Raw genomic sequence first — 22,506 nt, forward strand, 5'->3', positions numbered from 1 at the left:
TCCTGGAACTCGTGCTGTAGACCAGGCTGGTCTCGAACTCACAGAGATCCGACTGCCACTGCCTCCCAACTGCTGGGATTAAGGGCTTGCGCCCCCACTGCCTGGCAAAACTGGCAATTTTTAAAAGAACAAAATTTCCTGCTATTTATGACAAACGGAATTCCTTTCCTTTTATCTCTAAGGAACCCTGACTCTGGCACGCATAATCACTTTTCTGACTTGCTCCCCGCTCTGTGTTTTCCTTTTGTTAATTCAATTCTCTATTTCAGAGCTACTCTTCCTCATCCTCACCTCCCTAGCTCCCTTGTGGAAGAGCAGAAGCACAAGGCAGGGGATGGGATGCCCCACCTTCTGGCATGGTCTTGGCTTCTCCCGAACACAATGCTTATGGTATGGTAGGTGCTCAGACTCCTGGTGGGCCAAGACATTCAAAGAAACAACACACTTGCTTGTCTCCAAGCCTCTCTCATTTTCCACTCTAAGTTTTACAGTGTATGCTGCAGAGTAGGAAACACAACAGATGCCACAGGCAGATGTGGAACTGTGGTGACAGACTAGTAACCAAGCCCTGGTCCAGGGATATGGTTTGATGGGTAAAGTGCTTGTCCTACAAATATGAGGACCCGAGTTTGATTGCCAACACCCACATAAAAAGATGACCACAGTGGCGCGTGCCTGTAACCTTTGCCCCAGGGGAACAGAGAGACAGTCAGATCTGGGTGTTTGCTGGCCAACCAAGGCTAGCCAAAACCAGTGGGCTCAAGATTCAGTGAGACACCCTATTTTTAAAAATAGGGTACAGAGCTGGGCAGTGGTGGTGCATGCCTTTAATCCCAGCACTCAGGAGGTAGAGGCAGAAGGATCTCTGTGAGTTCGAGGCCAGCCTGGTCTACAAGAGCTAATTCCAGGACAGGCTCCAAAGCTACAAAGAAACCCTATATCAGAAAAAAAAAAAAAATAGGGTAGAGAAGCTAGTGATGACATCTTGATGTCAATCTCTGGCCCCTCGGTGCACACCCACATGGTGTACCATGTATACATCTGCACACATACATATACCATATATATATGTATACATACTATAGCATACACACCAAAACATATGAGCATACACATACACCATGAGCACACATGCTCACACACATCATGAGTGTGCATGCACTCTATGAGCACACGCACATATGCACAGAGTACACACACACACCATGAGCACCAACCGACACTGTCCAGGCCCTCAGACACAGCTGGGGACCAGAACAAACACTCCTTCCTCCGTCACCTTCCTTAATTGAAACCTACAGCTATTATATTGTCATTTTTAAGTTGAACAGTTAGATACGAAATTTCCATAGTAACCATTACTCATTTAAATCTAAACTCCAAAATTAACTATATAATATTCAGAAATCAGAAATGTGTTGTTACCATAGCTAAGACAATCTTAGAGTCTTACTAATACAAAATCTTATTTTAAAAACTAAAACACCACCACCAACTGTTAAGTCAAAAAAATCTTCATGACCACCAACAGCTTCAAGTAGAAAGCTGTGTTTCTTTCCTTAATTATGAACTTGACCCTGGAGATATTATTCCAGTATTACTGAAAATAGCTGAGAGTTAAACCCAAGCACAAATGCTCATCAGGAAGCTGGAGAACATATGATATGTCCATGAATTGGACAATTAAGCAGCAATTTCAAAAGAGAACATATCCTTTTATAACGTGCTACTGAAAATGTTTGCCCCTGACCTCCTCCACACACCTGGCACAGTCTGTTCCCCATCCCATCCTCCCCTGCCTGGTCTAATTGGGGATGCAGAAAGAGGAACCTGAGCAGAGAGAGAGCCCAGCTACTCTGAGATGCCTCCCTCCCCAGCAGAGCAGGAAGCTGTCTCCATCATGGGCTGGTGTACAGTACACAGCAGGTGTGTCTGTCTGGACCCAGGGAGTAGTGTAAAGTCAGTGCACTCCAACAGACTATTTCTTCAAGGTCCTTCCTATGCTTACATTTCAATCAGCTCTGAATCAATCTGGAAGGATGATGTGGGTAAGGTCTACATGCCAACAATCTACCATTAAATGAAAAATTAAATACCATGGATGTTTCAAAAAAAACAAACATGTATACATGCATAAAAACATCTGGGGAAAAACAACATTCAACAAAGGACTAGGGAAAGAGGTAGACTCGGAAATCAAAAGCCATCAAGTTCCACACCACTCACTTTGGGGCCATTCAAATTTCTTCAACAAGCTCTGGCTTGAAGGCGACCCTCCAAAATTCAAATGCTGACGTCCACTTCCCAGGGTACTGGGATGGAGAGCTGGGGTCTCTGGGGCTGACTGGATCATGAGCTGAAACCCTGACGACTGAGAACCACCTCATGAAAAGATCCTGCAAGGTGCCTCTTCTCCTGAACATAGAACACAGCAAAAGGCCACCAGGGAGAACAGTGATCTGCCGCCTGCCTCTCCAGCCTCTAGAACCGAGAGTCATACGTGACTGTAAGTTACTAGCTCTCCAGCCTCTAACGAGAGTCATACATGACTATAAGTCACTAACTCTTGGGTATTCTGTCACAGCAGCCTGAATCCATAAAGTAATTTTTCTATTTCACAATACATTTTAATCATTTCTGCCACAAATTTTGTAGCTGTAGTTCACATGCATGGTCCTGGTCTTTAGAATCATGACTAGCTTAGAGAAGTGGTTCTCAGGGGGCAGCGCCCTGGTCAGTTGCATCATGGGCTGGGTGCCTGTCAGCTGGGCAAACATTGAGCCCATACCCCAAACTTACAGAAGAGGCTGAAGTGAGGAGAGCATAACACTTCTTCCTCCTTCAGAACCACAGGTCTAGAGAACAACTTTAAGAGGCAGGTGCTCACTTTCCCATTCAGGAACCCTCGGTGTTAGGTCTCAAACCCAGGACAAAAAGCTGAGGTGCCTATTAAAGTGGCCACCAGGTTCTCCCTGCATCCCTCAGACCCTGAATCCACTGTCACACCCTACCCTACCCTCCCTACCCTAAACTTCTGCTGGCCAGAGCCTGGGCTGGGCTGTCCTTCCCTCAGCTGCTCTTTCCTCTATAGCCTCCCTTTGTTGGCCTCTTGCCCTCTTGGCCGCTGCTCCTGGCTCCCCTCTGTCCCTCTCTCCTCCCTCCTCTGCTGTGATGGCCCACTTCAGTCAGCTGGTCACTCTGGACCCTTCCAGATGCCTCTGGCTATGCTCTCCCTCTTATCTACAGTAAACCTTCTCCCCCACCATACCCAGGAGTAGTCATTCTCTCAGGACCTCCACAGGACACAAACACCTCTGCTGTGCAACTGAAGAACAACTTTGGGCTGCGTTACCAGTGCCTTTCAGCGTGAGCATAGGGACTGCTCCTGAAACCTACAAAGAATCTTCAGGCCCTCTGAGGAAATGGGAGCAATAGCACAACCCAGAGCTTCGAGACAGATTCCCTGCTGGGAAGGCACTGTCACATGACTGCCTTTTCACCTGGGGTCCTCAACAGTGAAGACGCATTAACAGAGGGCACTAGGTGGATAACTCAAAGCCTCTGTGGCCACAGCTTCCCTTTCGCCATGATTCCTCAGCATCCTTACTTAAAAGTCAGTAGTGTTTGCATTTACCTGTTTGGTGATCGTCTTGGCCAACGTCTTCTGTCAGATTCTGTAAGAAACATGATCATTAACACCAAGAAACTGCACACCCTACAGCAAGCACGAAAACTCAGTATTCTCATAAGCGATTGACAGCCAGAGCGTAAATTCTTTTATCAAAAGCGTTTGCCCAAAGCGGCCACATCAAAGCTGGCAACTGTATCTTTAAAGACTGACTTACTAGCTTGTTAAGGGTATGGTAGATCTTATGAATGTTTGCCAGTGTTGAGAGATGAGAGTTCAGCTGAAAGTCTTTAAAAGAAAAGGGAGAAAAGAAATCAGTGTTAGCTGGTTCTCAGACAGTAAGAAATTTCAAAAGCTCAAAAGTAAACGTAAGCAGTTGTTTCGGTGCCTCGAGTAGCAGGATATTTACAGGTAAACAACAAATGCAACTACTGACTCATTCCCCAGAACCAGCTCTGACCACATAGTCCCATCTGCAACCAAACGCTAACGGTCATGGGAGTTCATGTCAACTCTTAAGGTACAAAGAGAATACTGCAGGAGCTGCGAAATCCTGCCAGCAGCCAACCTGCATTTCCCTGGAAGACATAAATAATGTCAGGAACTCAAAGGAGCCATGCTAATCGAAAATGGCTCAGATCTCTGAGGAAATGGGCTCGCTTTCCCATCCTTCCCCCGGAATTTTGTTATGATAAGCACACTCGCAGCCAGAAAAATGACAGAATGGTGTCCCAATATTTGGCACTTTGCAACCTTACAGCATATTTCTTCGGTGGCTGATTATACAGTACTATCTGTCACAGGCATTACCCCTCCACCTCCCTTAAACACACAAAGAACGGCCTTATGGGCGGGGGGAGGGGGGGTCCACAACACAGGTGGTGTGCAGTGACCTGCAGGCCCCACAACAGGAGAAAACACCACAGATTGAAAAGTCACACTCCTGAGGAAGCAGTCCCCAAGCTAAGGAGCATCCATGTGCCACCTCTAACCACTTCGGGACTACATGCTAAGGCAGGCACGAGAGACTCCGGAGGCTGCTCCATGCCAGAACCCGGCACAGAACAACTGCAGTGCACTACCAGACTTTGAAATCTCCCACGTCAAATGTTTGCAGTAGAACCTGACGTAGCACGTATGAAGCCCCAGGTCAATCCCTAGCATCACACACATGCAGACAAGATTTATAAAGTATGTCCACATATGCAGCCTACAGAAAGAAGCTGAAAGGTTATTAATAACTTGATATTTGAAAAAGTATCAGTAAGTATTTTTATATTTTATAATAGCAGCAGGATTAACACTAATTCCATTTCTTTCCAATCACACGTGTTAGACTGAAAGTGGCCTAAAAGAGGCCCTCTTGGGGTCACACCATTCTAAGTCACTTCACCACTAGCACTGGGGACATGGACCAGCTGCACAGAGCACTCCCAGGGTCAGATGCGACCCTGTGAGCTGTCTGCTGGGTTGTCAAAAAGGCTCCCTTGCCCTAGGAATCCCTTCATGGGCAGCCCTGCAGGGCTGGGAGCCAGGCAACACGATGTCCCTGACATGCACAGGGGGACACAGGAACAGAGGACACACATGCACACTTGCACTGTTCGAGCAGCCGCTGCGGTCTAGAATCTACAATAGACCTGAAAGATGGACTCCTGGCCAGGCGTGGTGGTGATCCCCTGAAATCCCAGTGCACTGGGGCCATGTCCAAGATCCAATCTTAGAAACACAAACAAACAAAAGCTAAGGCCCCTGTTAACTGTTTGAACCTGAGTAATCCAGTCATGCTTAAGGTAAATGGCACAGGGTCAATCCAGATGGCGCACTTCACACACCTGCACAGGAAAGGCTGAGAAAGGCACACACGGGAAGAGCGTACGTATGTGCATGTGTGTGCTCAGTACACACACCTCCTCATGTTTATCTAAATAAAAATGGACAGAGTCTCCAAGCTGGAAACAATGGTGTTCACCAGGCCTACAAGAGGCAGTGGGGAGCTGAAGTCCACAACTCCCACACCACAACAACTCAGCATCCTGTTTAGAGCAGGAAAGCAGGCCTATACACTCCTTTATCACTTTGCTCCAGACCCCAACCGGAAACCAAGGCTCAGACCATGGACTGTCTTGAAACTGAGGACAACAGAAGGGAAGGCAGAAAGGACATGTCAAAGGCCAGCACGCATGTAGCACACATCCCTGTGGCCACCATATGTCACCTCACTAGCCTGCTGTTCAGCCCATGCCAGATTTTGCATTAGCATGCCTACACAAACTGAGGTTGTTCAACCTTCCCCTTTCCTGTACTAAAGATGGAAGCTGCACGAGAGAGGAAGCAGGTTACCCTCACAGGGAGACCCCACTTTCATGCTACGACACCCTGCCCCGGCTTCTGAGTGTCTTTCACACCAGCCCACAAATCCTTCTCTTCCTACTCCACACCCACCTTCTCCCCTCTACACTCAACCCAGTCCCCAGGAGTGTAAGCCAAAAGCAACACTGTGCTTCACACCTCAACCCTGGGGTCTAGAAGTTGGTCCAAATTGCCAGTCCACGGGTTTTAGTTAAAACAAGTTACCCTATATAGTGCTATAACAATGAAACCAAGCAACTGGCTGTCTACACAATGCCAAGACGGGTCAGGCCCCAACCACAATGCCTGGAATACTCAATTAAAACTACCAACTCCACACCAAGCAACCATAGGAAATAGTTTCTATTTACATAGGTATAACTCCAAAGACCTATCAAAGACCCCGAAGTCAGAACTCTGTGACTGCGGCAAGGGGCCTGACACCTCTCCTCAACCTGTAACAGCACTGATACACACAGAAGTATGGACAGACAGACATAGCGGTGTGGTGGCAGGAAATCTCCACACAGAAAAAGACACAGGAATGCTTACAACTACAGTCTATATAAGTCAAGAAAAGGTCCCATTTCACAAGTCACATGCCATATCAAGTATCCATTTCCATACCCAATTCCTACCACAACCGCTAGGTTGAAAAAGGCAAAGGAAAAACAGATGAAACCAATAACACCAATAGTCCTTTAGTTTCATAGCGTAAGTTAAGAAGACATGAATTTAGCAGGAAAAAAAATAGCAATAAAAGATAAATTCACAGAGGTTAAGAGATACTGGATTTATGGTTCATCTGTTCCAAGCTCAGGGTAAGTAATAGACCTTGAAATCTAAAATAGATTTCACATCCTTAAGGCAGAGATGTCAGGGTAAAGATCAAACGCTTTACAGAGAATAAATTCAGGAAAGCACTAACAGATTCATAAAAATCTCTGGCTCTTCTTTCAGTTCCAAAGGATAAATGCAAGGTTAAGTCAACTGTTCTCCGGGACCCAAAGGCTCTGCACAGCGAGCGGGGTGGGCTGGCTGCAGGTGACAGGCGGCCCTCTAGAGTCCACAGCAAGGCCACAGTCAGCTCTGCACAGCACAGCCCCGCCTGCCTGAGGAAGACCTCACCTAAATTATCTTCTGGGTATTTTCAAACCCACCAACAAACGCTGACTGGGTATGAAAATGTCGTCTGATTTAATTACCATTTGCTGTGATCTGTGCAAGATGAAAGGGAAGGGAGGGCTCAGACCACTCCACTAAACCACTGTAGATTAGAACTCTGCAGCACTCGCCGACACATCACTATCAGGGATCACGTGATTTCGGGTTAAGTTCAGACATAACCATCAAACAACACTTTAATTTCTAATACTTTATATATCTGTAACGATGAGAAACAATTTAAATGCACAGTAAACACAACCCTTCCTTCCTACCATAATGCCAATTGTAAAATATAGCTGAGATATCTCAATTATAATAGCATCAAAAAGCAATAATACACATAGGAATAAACTCTAAAATGTGAAACAAATGCAGAAACAGTCATGTTCAGTGAAAAACATAATTGTAGAGATGGTTATTTCTGGAAGGGAAAATGCCAACATTATGAAGCAATGGCTTCTCCCTTCAGTAAACTACAAATTAAAAGCAATCAAATTCCTATTCTGCCTGTCCTGCAGTTTTTTACCTACCCCAGCCTCTTACTCCCACAGCCATCCCTACCCCCACAACCATCCTTACCCCAAGACATCCGCTACCCCCACAGCCATCCCTATCCCCACAGCCATCCCTTACCCCACAGCCATCCCTACCCCCACAACCATCCTTACCCCCAGACATCCCTACCCCCACAGCCATCCCTTACCCTACAGCCATCCCTACCCCCACAGCCATCCCTACCCCCACAGCCATCCCTATCCCCACAGCCATCCCTTACCCCACAGCCATCCCTACCCCCACAACCATCCTTACCCCCAGACATCCCTACCCCCACAGCCATCCCTTACCCTACAGCCATCCCTATCCCCACAGCCATCCCTACCCCACAGCCATCCTTACCCCCACAGCCATCCCTACCCCACAGCCATCCCTATCCCACAGCCATCCCTACCCCACAGCCATCCTTACCCCCACAGCCATCCCTATCCCACAGCCATCCCTATCCCACAGCCATCCCTATCCCACAGCCATCCCTATCCCACAGCCATCCCTATCCCCACAGCCATCCCTATCCCACAGCCATCCCTACCCCCACAGCCATCGCTACCCCACAGCCATCCCTTACCCTACAGCCATCCCTATCCCACAGCCATCCCTATCCCACAGCCATCCTTACCCCACAGCCATCCCTATCCCACAGCCATCCCTATCCCACAGCCATCCCTACCCCACAGCCATCCCTATCCCACAGCCATCCCTATCCCACAGCCATCCCTATCCCACAGCCATCCCTATCCCACAGCCATCCCTATCCCCACAGCCATCCCTATCCCACAGCCATCCCTACCCCCACAGCCATCCCTTACCCTACAGCCATCTCCTACCCCTGGAAAAAAGTACAGCAGGCTAAAGGAAGACTTGGAAGCAATTCTAAAACCAAAGACGCTAGCTCTGCCAAGCAACAGCTAAAATGAACAGGGAAGAGCATGAAGCCTGGAGCAGAGGCAGAGAAACTGCTGACGGTCAGACTGCATGTACCTGGGGCTTTGCGGATCCCATAGGTCTGTGGTGCACATACTTGGCCACTGCAGCTCCAGTGCAGATAACTGGTACATGAGCAAAAAAGTGAGGCTGTTTTCCAACAAAATATCATTTGTAGAAAGTAGGCGGTGGGTAGGACTTGGCCCCTAGGTCACTGCCTGCCAATGCCTGGGGTAAAATAGCACAACAGCTACAACAGTAGACTGTGCAGGACTGCAGTGGATGGAAGGGAAGAGATAAACATGGGTCTCTACGTAGAAACATGCATATAATTAACATGATAAAAGAGCCCCTCTTTTTGATTTTTAACACCAACTCTCTACACACCATCCTAGCTGGCCTGGAGCTTACTATATAAACCAGAATGGCCTGGAACTCACAAAGATCCTCCTGTCTCTGCCTCCCAAATGCTGGGATTAAAGGCACATGCTAATCAATAGAAAGAGGTTGTCTTTCAGAAGAACAGAGAATAATCAGGGAGCATGTGGAGCAAACTAAACTCAGCCACAGTAGAAGGGGAAGGTGTTCAAGGCCAAAGACAGCGGTTTATCTGGGCCCAGAGCAGGCACTCGCCTTACCTGCAGCTCATAGATCCATCTCCTGACGCTCTGCGAGCACGCCACACCCATCCACCAGCATGCCACGAGTGTCCACTTATATACCACACGTGCCCACCAGCACAGCACACGCATCCACGAGCACACCACAAATGTCCACGAGTACACCACATGTGCCCACCAGCACACCACACACACACCCATGTGTCCACGAGCACAGCACACGCATCTATGAGCACAGCACACACATGTCCACGAGCACACCACACGCGTACATGAGCACGCCACACACATATACCTCAGAGTCTTTGCACATGCTTCCCTGGCCTTGAGTCTTCCTCCCACTAAGAACAAAATGGTGTGTCGTCACACTTAAGTGTGTCATTTAAATAAACCCAATCTTGCAGACCAACAGACAGGATGTCATCTGCGCTCTGCCACCATGGACACTCTGCTCTTCCCTGCTACATGTGTGGCACATACCATAAGCTGAAAAACTGTCTCGTCTCTACAGAGCCAGGATCTGGTCCTCTGCTGTATCCCGAATACCCAGAACACTACTTGCTCATATAAAGTGCTCAACAAAGATTCAGAACAGTGAATGAATGCAGGTACAGAGCTAACAAACTGTGATACAGTCGGGGTGCTTCAAGTCGTCTTCAAACGTGACAAGTGGCATGAGAAAGGTGATGGGGGAGAGTCTTCTGTTTTGTGTTAATTTCATTGGTTAAATAAAGAGACTGCCTTGGCCCTTTACTAGGACAGAAAATTAGGTAGGCAGAGTAGACAGACAGAATGCTGGGAAAAAGAAGCCGAGGAGTCAGGCAGTCGCCATGATTCTCCCACCCAACACAGATGCAGGTTAAGAATCTCCCTGGTAAGCCACCAGCTCATGGTGCTACACAGATTATTAGAAATGGGCTAATCAAGATGTGAGAATTAGCCAATAAGAGGCTGGAATTAATGGGCCAAGCAGTATTCAAAAGAATACAGTTTCCATGTAATTATTTCGGGTAAAGCTAGCCAGGTGGCGGGAAGCAGCCCGCCGCTTATCCCTACAACAGAAAGGTAAGTAATGAGCCTGTGAACCCTGCTTAAGAGTTCAGAAGGAACATCCCAAGACTCTGTGTTCTCAACTTTCCTGCCAGAGGGCATGCAGACAGAGCAGGTACACATGACATAACTCTACCCAGTGGCAACTTATCTGCCACACCTTCACATGAAAGCTAACATGAGCATGGCATAAAGCTGCACATGGTGCCACCGGGCTCCCAGCGCCTGGCATGCATGCCTACTGTACCATCCACTGCACCAACTGCACTGACTGCTGCGAGCTAACTCCTTCAGAGAACACATGGCCTCATGAGGCCAAAATGAAGTCTTTATTCACCTTAGCAAGGAAATGATCTGCACATAAATCTTTACTGGAATGCATGGGGGAAAGGGGATCACACTGAGATGGCTTTTTCTTTTAACTATCTCAGATAACAGGTCAGATGGTAGCACTGGCTAAGCTGGGAATAAGTCACACGTGGTTGTGGTTTGAAAGAAAATGCCCCCCAAAAGGAATGGCACTTGTTGGAGTAGGTGTGATCTCATTGGAGGAAATGTGCCACTGTAGAAGTGGGCTTTGAGGTCTCATATATGCTCAAGCTACACCCAGTGAGACAGTCCACTTCCTGTTGCCTGAAAAGTCAAGATATACAACATTTGACTATTTCTTCAGCACCATGCAGACATGAAGGCTTGCATGCTACCATATCACACCATGATGATAATGGATTAAATCTCTAAAAATGTAAACCAATTAAATGTTTTCTTTTAACAGAGTTGCTGTGGTCATGGTGTCTCTTCACAGCAACAGAAACCCTAACTGAGGAAGAAGTTGGAACCAGGGACAGAGGTATTGCTGTGATAGGCTTGACTATGCTTTTGTTTGAAGGATAAAGGACCTTGGGACTGTGGATGAGAAAAGCAGCTGTAAGCTTTAAGCGCTGCTCAATGGGTCACACCAGTAAAAGCATGGAAGATAATGTTGTTAAGAGTGATTTGGACTGTGAGCAGCTGGCTCGAGTGTTTAGCATGCTGCCTCAAGATCGTTCTTGTGATATTTTGGTGAAGGAAGTGGCTGCTGTGGCCTTGTCCAAAAAGTTTGCCTGAGTCTTAAGAGTTTTGGATTAATTCCCTTAGCAGAGGAAATCTCAGAACAGCCTAGTATAGACTCTGTGGTGTGGTTATCAGTGTTAACTCTAAGGAAGATCTATAATGAAAAGGAGCACCAGAGTGGAATGGAGCTAAGGCCTGTACTCAAGGAGATAGACAGATTAGGAAATAAAGGGAGTGACACCATTAGGAAGTATGGCTTTGTTGGAGTAGGTGTGGCCTTTTTAGAGGAAGTGTGTCACTGTGGAGGTGGGCTTCGAGGTCTCACAAATGCTCCAGTCATGCCCAGAGTCTCAAATACTTCCTGTTGCATGCATATCAAGACGTAGGACTCTAGGCTCCAGCACCATGTCTGCCTACACACCCCCATGTCACACCAAGATAATAATGGACTAAACCTCTGAACTGTAAGCCAGCCCCAATTAAACATTTTTCCTTTATTAGAGCAGCCAAGGTCACGGTGTCTCTTCACAGCAATAGACCACTGACTAAGATACACTGCTAGCTCAGAGCTACTTCCTCCACTCCACCTCCTTATGAAGATAAGACCACATTCCACATAAAATGTACTGCCTTAGTTATCAAGTACGTAAATCATTTCAATATTAAAAAATATTAAAACTGGCTAAATCTGAAAAGACTCCACCAACTTTTAAAGGGAAAAATGGACCAGAGCCGTAAGAGAACAAAATAAAACAACATAAAACAGGGGAGGTATCCAAGTTATCCATCTGCAGACAAGAGATTTGATTGCTCAACTGACTGAGACAGACAGGTCATAGAGATAACTAATACCATAGTTGTTACATCTCATAAATTCAGGGATGCTCCAGGGTATAAAACAGCATGAAAAGAGCCTTTGTTCAACAGCAAGAACATCACTGTTTGGGAAGAACCAAGAAAGCATCAACAAAGACCACAATACCTGCAAGGAAATCAACCATCATTTTACACTGAAAAATGCAAAATCCTGGTGAAACTGGGGAGAACATGAAACAGAAAAACCCCATGTTCACGGACTAGAATATTGCTAAAATATACTGCTTCCCAAAGCAACCTCAAGATACAAATCAATTCCCATTAAAATATTAACACCTTTCACAAAAATAGAAAAGTGTTTAAAAATCTGTGTGGAATTCACAAAAGACTGAACAACAAAAAAATTCCTGAGCAAAAAGGGAAAAAAAAGCTTGAGGCTCTAATACCTGACTTCAGAACAAAGCTGGGTGGTGGCACACGCCTTTAATCCCAGCACTCGGGAGGCAGAGGCAGGTGGGTATCTGAGCTCCAGGCCAGTCTGGTCTACAAAGAGACCAAGGCAGCCAGGCTATACAAAGAAACCCTGTCTTGAAAACACAAAAACAAAACAAAGAACCAAAGAAATTACAAAGCAACAGTAAACAAAATAGCATGTTCTGGTATTCTCTAGAGTCACAGAACTTAAAGGAATGAATCTCTCTCTCTCTCTCTCTCTCTCTCTCTCTCTCTGTGTGTGTGTGTGTGTGTGCGTGTGTGTGTGTGTGTGTGTGAGAGAGAGAGAGAGAGGGAGAGAGAGAGAGAGAGAGAGAGAGAGAGAGAGAGATATTAAAAAAAAATCAAGGCCTATGTATGCCTCCAATCCCAGTACTCTGGAGGCTGAGGCAGGTGGATCTCTGTGAGTTTGAGCCCCACATGGTCTATACAGTGAGTTTCAAGATCCCAGGGCTATATAGTGAGACGATACCTCAAAAATAAACAAAAAAAATTGATTAACTAATTAATTAAAAATCAATTCAAAATAGGTCAAAGACCTAAACATATACCCCAAACTACACAACTACTATGAAAATAATAGGGAAAGTGCTTCAGGGCACACATCTGGATATTTTTTGTTTTTGGACCCAAAAACAAACAAAAAAGGTAGCAAAAGCAGAAATTGACAAACGGCAAATGAAAAGGCAAGGCAAGGAAGCAGTCAATGCAGGAAGAGACAGCCTACAGAAGAGAAGACAGTGTCTGCAAGCCTCTTCACTTGCCTGGGAATTTATTAAGACATGAATGATCTTAAACATGCCAATAGCAAAAAAAGAACAAACAAGAAAAACACGATTTAAAAATGGACAAACGAGCTCTTTCGGCCATCTTCCCGTGCCGCCACCATGGTGCGCATGAACGTCCTGGCCGATGCTCTCAAGAGCATCAACAATGCAGAGAAGAGAGGCAAACGCCAGGTCCTCATCAGGCCCTGCTCCAAAGTCATCGTTCGGTTCCTAACCGTGATGATGAAGCATGGTTATATCGGTGAATTTGAAATCATTGACGACCACAGAGCTGGGAAGATCGTCGTGAACCTCACCGGCAGGTTGAACAAGTGTGGAGTAATAAGCCCTAGATTTGATGTGCAACTCAAAGACCTAGAAAAATGGCAGAACAATCTGCTCCCATCCCGTCAGTTTGGCTTCATTGTACTGACCACCTCAGCTGGCATCATGGACCATGAAGAGGCAAGACGAAAGCACACAGGAGGGAAGATCCTGGGATTCTTTTTCTAGAGATGTAAAACATAAATAAAGAGCCTTTATGGACAAAAAAAAAAAAAAAAAAAAAAAATGGACAAACGACCTGCATGGATATTGGCTCAAGAGATTTCTTAAGAGATAAGACAAATGAGTAACAAATGCATGAAAAATGAAAAAGTTCAACATCAGTAACCAGAGCAATGCCTTTCAAAGTCATAATGGGACATTATCTCACCAGGTTAAAATAATATTATCCAGCCGGGCAGTGGTGGCACACACCTTTAATCCCAGCACTTGGGAGGCAGAGGTAGACCCTGGTCTACAGAGTGAGTTCCAGGACAGCCAGAGCTACACGGAGAAATCATGTCTTTAAAAAAAAAAAAAAAAAAAAAAGTATTATCCAAAAGACAGCAAGCATTGCTGCATGGGATGTGGAAAACTCTTAAATGTTCCTAGTGGAAATAAATTAGTACAGCCATTAAGAAACAGTGTGGGGCTCCTCAAAAACTAGGAAATAGAGCCCCATATGATGCGCCCTCACTGCTGGGTGTACATAGGGAGGCTAAAGGGAGAAGGACACAGGGGGCCTCAGCATATTTATGAGTCACTGCTCACTAAGGCAAGCAGTCAGCCTCAGCATGCAGCAACAGATGAATGCAGAAAACATGGTGTATGTACGCGGTGGAACACTACACAGCCACATATGCAGTAGAACATTATACAGCCATGTACACAGTGGAACACTACACAGCCATGTATGCAGTGGAACACTACACAGCCACAACAGAATGAAGCCCTGGCGTCTGCAGCAACACACATGGAACTGGAGGGCATTTAGAGAGAAGTAAGGCACAAAGAGACAATGAGAGGATTGGTGGGAGTCCAGAGCCAGCCTATCCTCAGAGCACGCTCCAGGCCAGCTTAGTGAGGTATACACTGTAAGCACTAGGCCACCGGGGCTGCAGAATTAGATCCTGCTCCAAAAAGTACAGAATATTGGTCAGCAGAGCCTACCAAGGGTCTGAGGGAAGAATGAAGAAGAGATGGTTCAAGAGTCTGGGGCAGGGCCGCACCAGGGGAATCAGTTCTTGTGTTACGTAGTACACGAGGCTCGATATGCTCGGCCACAGATACATGCATATTTCAAATTACCCAGTCAAGAGGACTTTGAATAGGCCCACGGGAATGGTATGTCTGTGGTGACAGATGTGCCAATCACTCCATGAGCTGATCACCACTCATGACACACATGCACTACAATGTCATGCTGTACCCTCAAAACATGTACAATTACTGTGTCAGTTAAAATTAAAAGTACATTTTTAAAAACTTAATGCTTACAAATAATGTCTAATCTGTTCCCCATCTTTGAGAGCGCGGTCCATTTATTACTCTGTGCTAAGCCAGTCCGACTGTCTAGCAGTTATTTGCGGCATTTCACAGGAGAGGCACATGACATCTCAAATGCGCCGTGTTCTCTTGGTCGAAGACTCACAAAAGTATCTGATTATTATCTAAATTCCAGCCTGCCAAACAGCGAGCAGCGTTCTCAGGTACAAACATTTTAAATATGCCACTGTGCTCACAATAAATGCCTTTTCTGTGACAATGAAAATCATGAGGTGACCCTGCAGGGGAGGGGGTAAGGGGGAGGAGCTCTGGGTAAGAGCAGAATAACAGGCACAGTATTGCCAGAAAAGCAAAACAGAAGGAAAGGTATCAAAATCACAGCATCATAGGGACCATGCGTTGCAGGGCTGCACCTCTCCCACAGGGTTCAACGCCAACACACGGAAGGACCTCCACTTTTCTAAGTGTTATGGAAGAAGAAAACTCAGTGACAGCCACTGTTAAGGTTACCTGGCTTCCTTCCCTTCCCACAAGTCCATGCAAGGCCCCATTTGACTGTCTTGTTCCTTCTGGATCATTCCATTGCTCCAACCACATTCTTCCTCAAGTACTGAAGTCATGTCCTACTGCTGGGCCTTGAAATTTACTCTGCCCTCTGCTCCCTGACCCCTGGAATTCACAGGCCCAACTGATGGGGAATCTTTGTCAACCAATTATCTTTAAGAGGTGGGACCAAGTTAGGGTGTGGCTTTCTGGGACTGGAGAAAAATGCCACATGGCCCAGGTGCGCTCTCTCTGTGGTTCCTGGCAACACAACTGAGCTTGGACTTCTCGTTCCTGTTTCGTGAGTTTACCCCTTATAATAAATAAAAATGCAATTGTTTTATCTTTCAGCTAGCCTGGTTATTTCTCGAATCGAGGTAATTGAACACCCAACAGCTGTCTTCCCTGAGTTATCTATTAGAGCATGCCCTCCTCATATCTGACTTCTCCACCCAGAGCAGACCGCCCTACTGCAGGGCCTTGCAATTTACTCTGCCCTCTGCCTCCCTGACACCTGGAATTCACAGGCCCAGCGGCTGTCTTCCCTGAGTTATCTACTGGAGCATGCCCTCCTCGTATCTGACCTCCCCACCCAGAGCAGATTGTCACGCTCCAGGAGGATCAGGCATCCTCACAGGCCTCGCCACCTGTTGGGATGGTGTTTGAACAGCTCTGTTGACATGCGGTTCTCATTCCACGTCATCCGCCATCGGAGGTAGCCAATGCAGTGGCTTTAGCATATTCAGGGAGTTATCCGACTGTCACCATATTTCTATCACATTCACCACCGGTCCTCACTTGTCCCCTCCCCCTTCAACATGAGGCCACCACCAATCTCCTTCCTGCCTCTACAGATCCGCTTATTCTGAACATCTTAGACCACAGCCAACAGCGAAGACAACAGTGACAGAGCAGAGGTCAGCACCCAGCAGGCTGAGGAGGGCAGAGGTGAGCGGAGTGGTCAAGATGCACAGCTCTGAAGGCAAAGCAGACTTGTATGTGGCTGAGGGTGAGGCTTGAAGCTTGAACTTGTTTAAAATGCTGCTCCCTCTCAGAACTCAAGGAGGCAGAGGCAGGAGGATCCCAAGATCAAGGCGAGTCTGAGCTGGGCAGAAGGCAGGTGGAATCAAAAGTCATTACTGACTGGAACTTGAGCTCAGAGATACACAGGACACAGGATTTGAAAAGTACACTATGTAATTTTTTAAAAAACTACAGTAAAATAAGTTCATTCCAAAATGGCTTGGGATACGGTGTCTTCTAAAAATGAAACCTATACTCTTGTGAAAACTAAACACAAAATGTTTTAAGTGATCTAATTCCAACTTACAACTTCACACACAAATTAAGTTATTGACTGTATGAGATGGCACAGGTCTCCCATGTATGTATTTGTACATTCTTACTTTTAAGGCAAAATTATTAAAACACAGTAATGTGTTAGCCAGGCGGTGGTGGTGCATGCCTTTAATCCCATCACTCAGGAGGCAGAGGCAGGTGGATCTCTGTAAATTTAAGGGCAGCCTGGTCTACAGAGCAAGTTCCAGGACAGCTGGGCTACAAAAAAAAAAAAAAAAAAAAGAGGAGAAGGAAGGAAAGGAAAGAAAGGAAAAACACAGTGCTGTAAAAAGGCTTTCTCACACTAAAACTAGGTAGGAGACCCCAAAAGAAGCCAGGTCACAGTTAGTTCCACACCGCATGGCCTTCATTGCCAGAAGTGGACATTTCTTCTTCTACTAAATGGCTAGTGGTGCCCATCTTACAAGGACATTGCAACAATTAAAATGCTTAGAGAACAGTGCCTGGGGCATGGTAGGTGACAACTAGGTGCTGGCTACAAGTCAGAGGGGCAACACCTTTTAAACCTCCTCCCATCAGAGTCAAACCAAGCCCAGCTTGCTATCCACGTAACATTCAAGTAGCCTATAGGCCCAGAGGAGCAGGGTCTGATACCCAGAAAAGCAGGGTCTGACACTCGGGGAAGTAGGGTTTGACACCCAGAGGAGCAGGGTCTGACCCAGTCAATAAATGAAAATGGGAGAGCGGATTTTAACACCCAGCACCTCAACTCAGCCATCACCTGCCAGCAGCCAACGCCTCTCCACTGACCAGGACTCTGCAGAGGAGACTAACCCAGCACCCTGTGGAGAAGGGTTGAGACCCAGAGCAGGCAAGCCAGGCAAGGGAGGAAAGTGTTAACTTCTGTCCAGCACACACTCGCTACTGGACAAAAAGCCAAAGGAGGGAGCTACAGAAGGAATACTGATGAGCAGTCACTGCATTTGCAGAGTACAAGATCCAAAATTAAATCCAGCCAAGCATCCAGTTGGCGGGCGCCTTCCCCCTCGCTCTCACAGAACCCAGGGAAGAGGCTGAGAGAAGCAACCAGGCACCCCAAGAGGAGGCATGCCACCCAGCACCCAGTGTCTGCACACGCCACTGCCATCTCAAAGGATCCGGTCACTTCAGGACATACTAGCTGGCTGTGTTCCCAATGTGCCAAGGTACAAAAGACTCCAGATTCTGTCTCCTCACCCTGTCTACCATTGAGAACACAGTTCCATGGGGTCATTCAGAGACAAAGTACCCTTCAATCTTGATAAGGTTGCAGGAGCCAGGTTTAGAGGAAAGAATGTCAGGTCTGGTACACTCCAGGCCAGAGTCCCAACTCCACTGCTGGGTCCCAGCTGAGACACCTCATGTATCACCAACCTAACTCACGGTACCTCAGTGCCCCCATCTGTTGAGCCAGATTGGCAGGATCCTCTCCAGAGACTCCTGGAGGCATCAGTGAGCTGGTGTGCAATGCGCACTGGCAGAGCACTGCCCACACCGCACACCAGCTCCACTGCCCACACCGCACACCAGCTCCACTGCCCACACCGCACACCAGCTCCACTGCCCACACCGCACACCAGCTCCACTGCCCACGCCAGCTCCACTGCCCACGCCAGCTCCACTGCCCACGCCAGCTCCACTGCCCACGCCAGCTCCACTGCCCACACCAGCTCCACTGCCCACGCCATGCACCAGCTCCACTGCCCACACCACACACCAGCTCCACTGCCCACACCGCACACCAGCTCCACTGCCCACACCACACACCAGCTCCACTGCCCACACCGCACACCAGCTCCACTGCCCACGCCAGCTCCACTGCCCACGCCAGCTCCACTGCCCACACCGCACACCAGCTCCACTGCCCACACCAGCTCCACTGCCCACGCCAGCTCCACTGCCCACGCCAGCTCCACTGCCCACGCCAGCTCCACTGCCCACACCAGCTCCACTGCCCACACCAGCTCCACTGCCCACGCCATGCACCAGCTCCACTGCCCACACCAGCTCCACTGCCCACACCACACACCAGCTCCACTGCCCACACCGCACACCAGCTCCACTGCCCACGCCAGCTCCACTGCCCACGCCAGCTCCACTGCCCACACCGCACACCAGCTCCACTGCCCACACCAGCTCCACTGCCCACGCCAGCTCCACTGCCCACACCGCACACCAGCTCCACCTCCCCCTATCGTGATCCAGAAGAGCCCTGGCCTGGACCTGGAACGGCCAGAAAAACAAGTCAGAGGGGATAACAAGGGGATGGATCCTTAAGGCCATCAGTACAATACCCCTGGACTGACCGAAAACCACCCTGTCCCATTTAATAATTGCTCAGGACATAGTTTGGGGAATGGCATCTTAGAGATGTTAAAGATAAACACTTAACCAGGACCTAAAATGAAAAGTGGGGGTGAGGCTAACTTAATTATAAAAGCTACTGAGTGGCCCTAAGGAGAGCCGCATTTTTCTGGCTTTTTTCTGCACTGCTGCTAGGGATCACCTATATTCTAAAACTCACAGGAGTATTTCCACTACACCTATTTAAGATGAAATCTCAGCAACTAAGACTGTTTCCACCACAAGTAAGAGTACAGAGTACTTTTCTGGGCCACAGTTCTCCAGCAGGGCTAAGTTCCTGTTGCCACTTCAAGTGGCCTTGCCAAGAAAGGGGTATAGAGGACCAAGCTGCAAAACCTCAGGCACCCTACCCACTAAGTCACTCCAAGAGGAAGAATCAGAGGTGCCAATGGGCACTGACCTGGCCAGTCAACGGCCAGGACACAGCATGCTCCCTCGGAGGCGGAACTGAAAAGCAAACAGGTGATGCTGGGGCCCGTCCACCTGCAGTGTGGAGCACCCCGACCCTGGAGCCGGAAGGCCCAGCTAAAACAAGCATGCAATGCTGGGGCCCGTCCACCTGCAGTGTGGAGCACCCCTACCCTGGAGCCAGAACGCCCAGCAAGTCTCAAGCCACTGTATAAAAGCTTCACGACCTTGAGGTTACCTTTCCTGTACTCTAGTTTCCTCACCTGTGAAATGTGGGTGCAACAGATCTACTCTGAGTGGGAGTGGAGAACACAGGGGTAAGAGACGTTATCCCCCTCCCCCCCGAGTCCCTTTGTATCTTTCCAAGTGTCCTGTCTCCCCTCCCCTCTCTTGCTTCCTGTCCACTCGGGCAATCCACAGGTCCCACTCTGCAACCTCACCTCTTCCTGCACTCGGCTCCCCACACCCCCACCTGGCTGCCACAGATCTGCCCGCTCCCTCTGTCCTCCCAAGTGCACCCACTCATGAACTGTTTTCCCAATAAAACCCCAAAGGCTAAGCTGACAGGGCAACTCCTCCCCTTCCTCCCCTGCTAGGAAGTCTAGCTGTGAGCCTCCTCCTGGTCCCAAATGCCCTGGACAGCCACTAACCCAGCAGCTGCCATTCATCCCTCACCTGCCCACTCCTTCTGTCCCCTGCACATTCTCTGGAGAAGCAGGCTCCAGGGGACCTTGTCTGTTAGTTACAACAGGGTCTGGAGACAGTTGACTGACATATCAGTCGCCCAAATAACAGAATGTCTCTTTTCCTCCTTGGTTTCTCTGATGCCACGCCTACCAAGGAGGCCAGCATCACTAATCAACAGCCACAGAAGCACCTCAGGGGGTGCAGCTCACAGGTTCCTCAGGAAGGTTTCTCTCATCTTTTCTCCCTGCATCCCAGTCTCCTTGCTGTTCCTCAGATCAGGCCTGCCACACACGGAGAGCCTGTGTGCTGTGTCCCTCTCTTCCCACTGCCCTCACCCCCCACACATGCTTCCTCTGCTTTATTGTTCTCTACAGAACTTAGCGCCACAAAACAGACCTGCTTACTATCTGCCCCTCACCCACACCAGAATGAAAATTCCTGACAAATGAAGACCTGGGCCTTGTGCACAGTAGGTCCTCGATATTCACACCTGGTGAACACACCTGGTGACAACAGCGCCATGCCCCCGGAGATGGCATGGTTTTTTTTAAGGTTTTTAAGACAGGGTTTCTCTCTGTAGCTTTGGCTGTTCTGGAACTCACTCTGTACACAAGGCTAGTCTTGCACTCACAGAGATCCACCTGCCTCTGCCTCCCGACTGCTGGGCTTAAAAGGCATGCACCACCGCCCTCCACCTAAATGGGAAGGCAGTTTCTAAACATAAAATCTCTGAGCACAAAGAGCGGGGTAACTCGCCCACAATCTTACAAACAGTAAGCGTCACAGCAAGAGCGTGAGTCCAGACAGTCTCACTCAAGGGCTGGCGCCTGCCAAGCCCTTTCCCACTTCCCAGACCGCCTTCCACCAAGCAATGGGAAGACACCAAGACATCCGAGAGCGAACAGTGGTGTGGCGTGTCACTGGGTTGCAGAAAAGCAACCCACTGGGCAGCCTTTGGAGGAGTTATCCCTGCGGTGAAAGCACCACTCTTGACACACGTGGTTCACACAGCATGGACACTTTCCTTTAACTCGGTGTGTGTGATGCTGTAATATGTCCATGAAAAGAAAAAGAACTAAGCATCAGCATGAAGGAGACCAGAGACACATCTGAAGAGCCAAGTATCTGGGGTGGGGTCTAGGTGAAGCGCTGACTGGTGGGAGCGACATAGAGAGGCTCTTGGAGTGATAAATATGTTCTGTATCTTGGTTTACTAGGGGCTCTGTCAGGGTCTTTGTTTACCAGTCTACCCAACTATATACTTACATGGCTATAATTTCATAATATGCAAATTATAACCTCAATAAAGTTGACCAGGAACACTTTAGAACGATCAAGCTTATTTCTGGCTAAACAAAATACCCCACCCAAGAAAAACCCGCAAATATTTCCAGTTAGAATTCTAGAATCAGAACATGCACAAGGAATTAAGGGCCAGCTTCTACGTGTCCCACCTTCTGAACTGGTTCTCTCAGAGACAAAAGTGGCTGGCCGTCACTGGGGACAGAAGTACACGGCTCCAGGTGACATCCAGAGTCCTGAACACCGCAATGCTGGCTCCCACTTCCAAGTGACATCACATGAACCCTTTGGGCAAGTCTTTGGTCATCTCTAAGTGGAGCCTGCGGGCAGACCCAGTGAAAGGAGACAACCACTCTTCTTCAGAGCCTCTTCCAGGTTAACTGACCAGCAACAGGGCTATGTCTGAGTTCTTAGTTGCCAGCACTGGAAACCAACTGTGGCGAGTTTAAACAGAAAAGTGTTCATTTTGTTTGGGTTCAGGCTTTAAATATAGCACTAGACTCATTTGGAAAACTAGAAAGCCGGGCTTGCCAACCAACCACACAACCAAAAGAACCCCCACAGGCACATGGCGAGATTCCTCAGGCAGGCCCAGGGCTGGGCCCAGCCT

The 22,506-nt window shown here is 48.0% G+C and overlaps 2 protein-coding genes across 3 annotated transcripts in view; one reads left to right on the forward strand and one right to left on the reverse strand.

Annotated features, from left to right (window-relative positions):
• Dcun1d4 (defective in cullin neddylation 1 domain containing 4) overlaps window positions 1-22,506 on the reverse strand; it is a 74,792-nt gene that overhangs the window by 45,440 nt on the left and 6,846 nt on the right. For both annotated transcript variants that reach the window (XM_041671305.1, XM_041671304.1), the window contains exons 2-3: window positions 3,846-3,916; window positions 3,635-3,674 (exon numbers count right to left, since the gene is read on the reverse strand). In XM_041671305.1, the coding sequence (XP_041527239.1) occupies window positions 3,635-3,674; window positions 3,846-3,916 (111 nt within the window). The remainder of the gene's footprint in view (window positions 1-3,634; window positions 3,675-3,845; window positions 3,917-22,506) is intronic.
• On the forward strand, window positions 13,520-13,952 carry LOC121460761 (40S ribosomal protein S15a). Its single transcript, XM_041671306.1, has one exon. The coding sequence runs from the start codon at window positions 13,545-13,547 to the stop codon at window positions 13,935-13,937; it is 393 nt and encodes a 130-aa protein (XP_041527240.1). The 5' UTR covers window positions 13,520-13,544; the 3' UTR covers window positions 13,938-13,952.

This window comes from Microtus oregoni, unplaced genomic scaffold (assembly GCF_018167655.1).
Source record: "Microtus oregoni isolate MIOR12 unplaced genomic scaffold, Mior012 000021F_ref0000039, whole genome shotgun sequence".
NCBI lineage: Eukaryota > Metazoa > Chordata > Mammalia > Rodentia > Cricetidae > Microtus > Microtus oregoni.

Bases quoted from the DNA above. Each gene is read 5' to 3' on its own strand.
- LOC121460761 (XM_041671306.1), top strand. From the start codon at position 13,545: ATGGTGCGCATGAACGTCCTGGCCGATGCTCTCAAGAGCATCAACAAT.